General features: G+C 44.0%; 1 protein-coding gene across 1 annotated transcript; it reads left to right on the top strand.

Moving 5' to 3' along the window:
* Positions 1-1777: 1777 nt before the first annotated feature.
* On the top strand, positions 1778-9192 carry rpl27 (ribosomal protein L27). Its single transcript, XM_078224011.1, has 5 exons — positions 1778-1882; positions 2637-2719; positions 4821-4990; positions 8122-8232; positions 9062-9192. Exons 2-5 carry the CDS (start codon positions 2639-2641, stop codon positions 9108-9110), a joined length of 411 nt encoding a protein of 136 aa, XP_078080137.1. The 5' UTR covers positions 1778-1882; positions 2637-2638; the 3' UTR covers positions 9111-9192.
* Positions 9193-9783: the final 591 nt, after the last annotated feature.

Raw genomic sequence — 9783 nt, 5'->3', positions numbered from 1 at the left:
CCTGGAGCTGTGAAGCAGCAGTGCTAACCACTGTGCCACCATGCCACCCTGACAATGTGAATTTTTAAAGAATTCATTTAGGGGATGTGGGCGTCACTAGCTGGACATTCCTGACTGTCCTCCAATTCAGAGTCAATTACATTGCTGTGGATCTGGATCTGGAGTCACACACAGGCCAGGTAAGGATAACAGATTTCCCTCCCTAAAGGAAATTAGTGAACCAGATGAGTTTTTACAATAATTGCTTCATGGTCATCATTAGACTTTTAATTCCAAATTTTTATTCAATTCAAATTTCACCATGGTGGGATTCAAATCTGGGTTCCCAACTCTTGCCCTGGGTCTCTGGATTACTCGTCCATGGCGATACCACTACACCACTGCCTCCCTATATAACATAGTTACTTAAGGGGTCATATGTCATAGAAACCTCCGATGCAGAAGGAGGCCATTTCGTCCATTGAGTCTGCATCGACTCTCCAACAGAGCATCTTACCCAAGACCACCTTGTGCCCTATCCCCTATAACGCCACACATTTCCCCCCTTAATTCCCCTAACCTACACATCTTGGGGCACTAAGGGACAATTTAACATGGCCAATCAACCTAACTTGCACATCTTTGGACTGTGGGAGGAAACCGGAGCACCCAGAGGAAACCCTTGCAAACATGGGGTGGACGTGCAAACTCCACACATTCACCCAAGGTTGGAATGGACCTTGGGTCCCTGGTGCTGTGAGGAAGCGGCACGGTAGCACAGTGGTTAGCACTGCTGCTTCACAGCTCCAGGGTCCCGGGTTCGATTCCCGGCTCGGGTCACTGTCTGTGTGGAGTTTGCACATTCTCCTCGTGTCTGCGTGGGTTTCCTCCGGGTGCTCCGGTTTCCTCCCACAGTCCAAAGATGTGCGGGTTAGGTTGATTGGCCAGGTTAAAAATTGCCCCTTAGAGTCCTGGGATGTGTAGGTTAGAGGGATTAGCGGGTAAAATATGTGGGAGTAGGGCCTGGGTGGGATTGTGGTCGGTGCAGACTCGATGGGCCGAATGGCCTCCTTCTGCACTGTAGGGTTTCTATGTTTCTATGAAGCAGTGCTAACCACTGTGCCACCATGTCGGGAGCATGGTAGTTCACCCCAAAACATGGGCAGAGTGGAAGAATGTAAGTGCTGCTCAGAGTACATAATCAACAATTGTTATATGTCCTTGGTCGCTCAGCAGTTCTATCCTGCCCATATTATTATGAAGAAAATAATGACACCATAACATAGCACCCAGCAACATTAAACCTTTATTGAGTATGTGGCTGCAGCATGGTGGTACAGTGGTTAGCACTGCTGCCTCACAGCGCCAGGGACCCGGATTCGATCCAGGCTTGGGTCACTCTGTGCGGAGTTTGCACGTTCTATCCGTGTCTGCATGGGTTTCCACCGAGTGCTCCAGTTTCCTCCCATATTCTGAAAGACAAGCTGGTTAGGTGCATTGGCCGTGCTAAATTCTCCCTCAGTGTACCCGAACAGGTGCCGGATTGTGGCGACAAGGAGATTTTCACAGTAACTTCATTGCAGTGTTAATGTAAGCCTACTTGTGTCATTAATAAATAAATGAAATAAATTTATTTCTATGCATTCTACCATCCACAATATTATACTTTTGCATTGGTGTTTAATCTGCAGTGTATTTGCTTTTATATGTATATCTCAGTGTTTCACTGGGAGTGTTAAGTTGCTGCTCTGCATTGCCCCTGGATTCTTTGCAGATTCTCCAGGACCAAGACGGAAGTGGTGTGACGTCAGCGGGGGGGGGGAGCGTGGAGTCAAAGTTCAGCGCGAGCCGGGCAGCTTCCTTTCGGGCGGGTGGCGGCCATTGAGCAGCAGCAGCGGAGCTGGTGAATGGAACCATTTGAATCAGTCTCCATCCGTGGCCGGGGCGTAGCACACCTTCCCCGTTCCAGCCCCGCGTGAAACCCGGGGCGCCCCCGAGAGCGACCGGCGCCCTATTTGTGAGCTGGGTTCCCAGCTTAGGCCGCCGATGATGAGGTTTATGAGTGCCCCCCACCTCCTCCAGGCCTTTGCGTGCGACTCCATCCCTGCTTCTCTGCCCGAGGCCTCAGAGCGGCTTCCCCGTCTCCCATACCTGGGCAGCAAGACCTCAGTTTTCACCGCAGGGATGGCACTCAGCTTCCGGGGTGACTGCTTTCCAGCCATATGTGTCCCCCTCCCCACCCATGCGGGGAAACTGCCTTAGGTCAGACAGTGTTAAATGTGGAAAGACTGGCTTCCCAATGAGGCTCCACTAACTGGGGGAAGCTGTGCCTATGGCAGAATCCAGCATTGCACTCAAACCAGTGGCACTCGTTGTGGAAGGACAGAAATGTAATTTATGTCTTTCACCACCACCAACCCCCCCCCCCCCCCCCAATCACTTCTCAAAGTGCTTCACAGCCAATGACTTACTTTTAAAGTTGCGTTGAAAAAGCAAATTGAGAAACAACAAGGTTCACGTACAAATGCAATAAGATGATTACTGAATTGTGGGCTAGGTGCTGATCACCTCCCTAAGAGAGCTCCTATCTCTTGGCGGTGCACCTGTTTTGATTTGCTACCTATTTTGTGTGACACTGGTCTGCCTTGCCTTTACAGAAATGGGCAAGTTTATGAAACCTGGGAAGGTGGTCCTGGTGCTGGCCGGACGCTACGCTGGGCGCAAAGGTGTCATCGTGAAGGTACCCTGATTCTGATTATAGTTAAGAGATGCACTCGACCATATTGTGAATTGGTCTCAAAGACTTAAATCTGTCCCGTAGTGGGTTTTTTTCATGGCGTATTGGGCATTATTTTAACAGGTGTTTTTTTGTGGGAGCTAAATTACGTGGCTTTATAGTCAACTGGAGAAACATCTGTCTTGATGTCCAGAGCGCAGCAATATTTGTGGAGGGAATTGAGTTGCTAAAAGTTAGCATGCAGGTGCATCGAGCAATTGGAAAGGCAAATGCTATATTGGCCTTCACTGCAAAGGGATTTGAGTAGAGAAGTAAAGATGTTTTGCAGTGGTTGTATAGAGCCTTGGTGAGACCTCACCGGGAGCATGGTGTACAATTTTGGCACTTTCTCTAACGACTGATATACTTGCCGAGGAGGGAGTGCATCAGAGATTTACCAGATTAATCCCTGAGATAGGGTGGTGATTTTATGAAGAGATTGGATTTGTATTTCTGTGAGTTTTGAAGAATAAAGGGGTGTCCTGATTAAAACTTACAGCATGCCCCAGAGGGGATGTAGATAGCCTGGCTGATGAATCTAAAACCAGGGTAAATAACTAGGATAATGAATAGGCCCTTTAAGGATGGCACAGTGGTTAGCTCTGCTGCTTCAGTGCCAGGGACCCAGGTTCAATTCCCGGCTTGGGTCACTGCCTGTGTGGCGTTTGCACATTCTTCCCGTATCTGTGTGGGTTTTCTCCAGGTGCTCTGGTTTCCTCCCACAGTCCAAAGATGTGTGGGTTAGGTGGATTGGCCATGCTAAATTGCCCCTCAGTGTAGGGGGATTCGGGTGGGATCGTTGTCGGTGCAGGCTCGATGAACCGAATGGCCTCTTGCACTATAGGATTCTATGACTGAGGAAGTTCCTCACTGGGGGTAGTGAATCTTGAAATTCTCTATCCCAGAGGGCTGTCGAAGCTCAGTCACGTTCAAGAGTGAAATCAATATATTTCTGAGGACTAATGACATTAAGAGGTATGGAGATAGTGCGGGAAAGTGGCGTTGGGTTGGATGATCATCCATGATCTATTGAATGATGGAGCAGGCTCGATGAGTTGAATTGTCTGCTCCCTGTTCCTATGTCAAGATTCCCTGCACATTGTAGCTGGTATTTGGTCCAGCATCCCTATGTCTGCTGTACCTGTGGATAATGTTGCAAGATTTGGCATGAGGTAGGGGAAATGGGATGTGGGGGAGAGACTTTGAGCACTGAACATGTGATCCTTTGGCTACATGAGGATTTGGATTGCTGGTACCAGCTGTTTCCATATTGTAATACTAAAACGAAATATTGTGCTTAATCTTGTAGAACATCGGTGATGGGACCTCTGCATGACTGTTGCTCTGTTGGCTCCAGTGGTGGGTGTGGCACTGGCCATGAGCAGTGCCAAGGAGGCAGACCACAGTCAAAGGGTGGCATTTGATGAACTAATAAGGCTGTGGAAAGATAGGCAAGGAAAGATACTATGGTGGGCTCATTATTACAATGTCCATGGTTTTGACCAGGACAATCTAGCCATCAATCTGGTATTTTATCTGCAATAATTGCAGGGCAATGGTGAAGACTTCTATTTGTGTCATGCCTTGATATATCAGCTCAACTTCTTAGCAGGTTAATTATTTTGATATGCAGTGACTGTTTCTGCAAAGACACAGTAACTGATGACTTGTGTTGGAAAATTCCAGAAATGACAGGAAATTAGTAATCTGCTGTTCTGTTGTTCCTGGTTAAAGGTAAAATATTGGCCACTGTCATGGGGGAAATTTCTGTCTGTGTGCACTGGGGTCTTTAACATCTGTTGGAGAGCCCTATAAAATTCCATATGCCCTCATTTCTGCATTGAAGGTCAGCCTGTGTTATGTGCTGGAGCTGTGGAATCCAAAGCCTTCAAACTCGAGGTGAAAAATGCCACCTGATTCTGGAGTGGGTTTTACACATCACCCAGCCTGCCAGCAACTGAGCAGAAAATTAGCTTGATTGCCCTGAGTGTGGTGGCTAGATTGCTGGTACCAGCTGTTTCCATATTGTAATACTATAAACAAAATACTGTGCTTAATCTTGTAGAACATCGATGATGGGACCTCTGACCGACCCTACAGTCACGCCCTTGTCGCTGGTATAGATCGTTACCCCCGCAAAGTGACTGCCAAAATGGGAAAGAAGAAGGTAGCCAAGAGGTCCAAGATCAAATCCTTTGTGAAAGTATACAACTACAACCACCTGATGCCAACCAGGTAAGTGTCGGAACAAATGTGCAAATCATGAGAGTTTATTTAACAATGCAGTGGTATGTTCCAAATGTTTTTTGGGCTAGATGATCATTCCTAGGTAGAAGGCCAGATTCCAAGGTTGGGAGATGCACTTCTGTTATAAAATCCTCCGATATTTGATGTACTGAGAGTTTTTCAGAACTTGACCTGTCGACTTAACAGGTAGTTTTAAACAGAATAACAGCAATGTTGAATTGCTGGTGCAGAACCTTTCAGATCCAATGCGTATGTTGTAAAATTCAGTGTACAAGGTTGACTTAACTGTTTGATTTTATGTGCAATTTTATTTGCCATTCCATAGTGTTATCCTGGGAGCTTTGGTGCTTTTGTCAACATTTCCTGTGGAAAACATTAGCTTGGTATGTGGGGAGATAATTTTTTTTTAAAGTGGACGGTGGTGCTCCATCCTGTCCATCATCTGCTGCATGTCTGGACCAGGTGAAGAAAGGGATGTGATAAGTTGGTTACCCTCAGTTTATTATCTTTATCCTTGACCCACACTATCCCCTACTCAACCTTGGTATGCTTTGTATGAAATTTATGGATAGCGGTTTTTGATTGCGGAAGTAATTGTATTGGGCATTCTTAAATTTTGTACCTGTCCAGCCACAATTTTTGCTACGGTGGAAAAAACAGTTCACCAAAATGTTACATGTCCCCGTAGCCTTCATTTAGAATGAAGTGAGGTGTTGGGAGCCTGAATGCAAATCACTCATCTCCCCTTATACAAAAGTGAGAGAGAATGAATAGATTGATTGCTGTTGTACGTTAGATAGAAAGTACAGAATTCACGTAGAAGGAATCCATCAACTTGAATAGAGAATTGAAATGCCAATTTGAAAATTGAATCTTGGCTATCTAATTAGTTGTGGTCTGATGGTGTGGAGTGTTATGAAGGTTGTTCACTGCATGACTAGAAGTGGGAATGCGGATTGATTCAAATATTTGGAGCGCTAAATTACCTAAATGTCACTGACCCTTTACTTGGATTGCTGCAGTTGTAAGCTGCTTCCCGCTTCAAGCGCTTATAAACATGCAGAGAAAATAATGGACATTTGTCTCTAAACATAATCTTCAAAATGAAAGATGTTCTGGTTAGGTTTAACTGCAAATATCTTATGTACTTAGCAGTTGCATATTTTTCTTTGCTGTGTAAAGTGCACCCTTTGTTTGAAAGTTGAGACCTAATGTGTGAAATAAAGGTACTTTTTATTTAACTTCCCTCCTTGAATTGGACAAGATGAGAAATGGTGTTGGGAAAATGAACAGTTCTTGCATTAATATTTTGGCCATAATGGTACCTCAAGACACTTGGGGTGGAATGAAAATCATTAGAGTCACATTACGTTCAGAACATGGTTCCAAGGAGTGAAGTCAAAGATCGAATCAGCACAATAAGGGTTGGCTCAGGTGACTGACAGAAGGTATGGCTCAGATTGGTGCCAACTGCATGGGGTTCGTTCTCCCTTCCAGCTGGGGTGGCTTTGGAACTGCCTCCTTTGCCTAACCAAGGTGGAGGTTCTGGCTCTAAGGGTCTGATCTGTCTTTGGGCAGAGAACTGAAGAATCCCAATGTTCTCGCACATCGAACAAGGGTTTCTAGTCAGTAAGCAGGTGGAGGAACAACAGCTACTTCCTGCTGTTTAAGAGCTCTTTGTCAGATGCAGTGCAGACAATGCACCGGACTCTTCGGTATCTTCCCAGGGTTAAAGCACTGAATACCATAAATATGGAGGTAAAGTCCCAGATTTCAGCTGAGTTGAGTTTACTTGTGCTTAGCTGGGGTAGAATTTGTGCCTGGCAGAACCTGGGCTAGAATAGGAAAGACAGTGGATGTTCTTGCACTTATGGTGGCGAAACTCCCACTGGATGTGTATGCGATGGTAGATTTTAAGACAAGATCAGATTTCACTTTAACCTATCAACAACCACGGACCACATGTTTTTCTTTGATATAAATCATGTGTTCTGGACAGTGCTGATAAGGTAACATTTATTGTTTAACCCGGTTGACCTGTTGTCATGATTCATACAAACCATATGAAATATGAAGTAGGCCATTCAGCCCCTCGAGCCTGCTTCACCATTCGAGAAGATCATGACTGATTTGTTTGTGTTTCAAATTCCACGTTCCTATCTACCCCGGATAACATTTGATTCCTTTGCCTTACAAGAATATCCATTTCCACCTTGAAGATATTCAATGACCCCACCTCCACTGCTGCAGAGTTCCAAAGTCACACAACTTCCTGAGCAAAAAAAAATTATCCTAATCTCTGCCTAAAAAAGGGCAACCTCTAATTTTAATCCAGTGTCCCCTAATTCTGCACTCACCCACAAGAGGAAACATCCTTTCCACATCCAACTTGTTGTAACCTTTCAGGGTCTTGTATACTCAATCAAGTCACCCCTCACTCTTCTAAACTCCAGTGGAAAGAAACCCAGTCTGTCCAACCTTTTGTCATGGGGCAGCACACATTCTAACTATCTAGTAAATCATCTCTGAACCCATGCATTTGCATCCTTTAAATAAGGAGATGAAAACTGCATATACTGTTCGAGGTGTGGCCTCACCAATGCCCCGTATAACTGAAGCTTAGAACCCTCACTTTTGTGTTAATTCCTTAATAAAGGCTGACATTCCATTAGCTGCCTTAACTATTGACTACTGACATTGATGGAGCTTGGTACACAAAACCAATGGTTTTCCTGTTGAGCCTTTCTCCTCCAGATACTGTTGACTCTTTTTGAAGTATGATTCTATAGATGTTGGTTCCCTTCCAGTTCCTTTCTTTCTTTGTAATCCTAGGCAGCGAATGTTCACCTTGTGAAGCATGGAAAATTAGAGTCCTGTTCACATATGACATAGTTCTACCAGGTGCACTGGGACAATTTTTACCATCCCCGTCACTGCTCCAGCTTCCTGCTTTTTTGGATCAGATCAAAGTAGAGTTCTAGTTTTGTTTGTGGGAGTTGTGAAAACCTGGGCTGGTGTTATTAAATGTCCAATATCAATGAGCCGTTGGCAACCCTTCATAATGGGTAAAGAGTAATTTTTCCTTTTGCTGAATCTTAATTGTTTTTCTTTACTTCCAGGTACTCAGTTGACATTCCCCTGGATAAGACCGTGGTGAACAAGGATGTTTTTAGGGATCCTGCTTTGAAACGCAAAGCCAGGCGGGAAGCCAAAGTAAAGTTTGAAGAAAGGTATGAGTCAGTGTGGATTCAAGACAAAATTTAAGTATTGTCAAATAAGGTGGAATATTTTCAAAAATATTTTTACCTGTTTTAATAAAGCTTTGTGCTTGGGCATTGTCCGTTTTGCTTACTCCCATTGTACTTGGCAGCTGGCAGCAGGTTAATGATCAAAATAGCCTTTTAGGCTAACTCTGCCAATGTCATACCCACCCAGCAAGGTTACAATTAAGTGAATATATTTGTTGATCGCTGTACAGAGGAAAGGTCTCTGTTTAAAAGCAAGATTGTCGACCAACAGAGAGGCAACATCTTTAAGAGATTGTTGTATTAAAAATATGCAGGCCAGAAAGGCCTCTAACCTCAGAGCTGTGTGAATGACCTGTCCCAAAAATGCAGACTGCAATGTTTTCTGTGCTTTGCAGGTTCCCTAAGTTTAGATAACCATGCTCGTAACATTGAAATGGAGCAATCCTCACAAGTGTCGACTGTTGACATTTTAGTTTTAACCAAGTTCAAGGTGACAACCAAATGATGTCCAAAACCAGCTGTCACATAATGCAAGCAGTAGTAGATGTAATATTTACCTCTGACCCGTAGTCTGTAAAATAAATATTTAATATAATCTTTCCAAATTTCAGTTTGGCCTGCCTTGCTATGATTTCTTCTCAATGGATGAGTGTTGAGAACAAACTACGATAAATTTTACCAAGGGTTCAGACCTAAGCGCCATTATGGCTTATGTTTAGCATTGAGCATTAATCAGGATTATACCTGATATTATTGTAAAAATAAAATTGTCGTTTCTAATGTTAAATTATGATTTTTTTTTTCCCTGCAGGTACAAGACAGGAAAGAATAAATGGTTTTTCCAGAAGCTCCGATTCTAAATTTTATTTCGGTATAAATAAATATTCAGTTTAAATGTTTTGCGTATTGGTGTGGTATGTGAATAAATTTACTTTGTTTGAATTTTGCTTTAGAAGTGTTCAGTATTGCCCACTAAATCAGTGAATGGGCCGCATGAGTGGCTTTCCTTCATCTGTGGGCCTCAAGATTGAAATCGGGCATGTGCACTAACCGTGATCCCATGAATAAGATTAAATACATTTTATAGACACTGAATATTTCATAACCAATTGTAGAAATGATTAATTATTCACAGTGTGCAGTGCGACTTCTGGTTGGATCTGACCTCCACGAGCTTTCTTTGAGGATTGCAGATGCTTTACAATTCAGCACTGAGGTTACCGCTTGTGGCATTTCTTGCATTTGATGTGCAACAAAGCTCTGCTCTTGCGTGGATGTTGATCCAAAAATTGGCATCAGCTTTGCAATGTAATGCCGGAGAACTGGACCAGGGCTACTCAATCAAAGTTCTTGTATACCTTTCCTCTTGAGCTGGTTAATTTTGCCTTCGTCCAGGGCATGGACCTGAATTAATTCCTCCTCAAACTCCCTTTTATCAACCCCGATCCTTTTGACATGCTATGCCACATTTGCTCAAATTCAAATGGATTTGAGAGCAGTGAGAGGACGGGTTTCTGATCACTCAGAAATAAG

Source organism: Mustelus asterias, chromosome 11, assembly GCF_964213995.1.
Source record: "Mustelus asterias chromosome 11, sMusAst1.hap1.1, whole genome shotgun sequence".
NCBI classification, from domain to species: Eukaryota; Metazoa; Chordata; class Chondrichthyes; order Carcharhiniformes; family Triakidae; genus Mustelus; species Mustelus asterias.
This window is presented reverse-complemented; position numbering and strand designations above follow the sequence as displayed.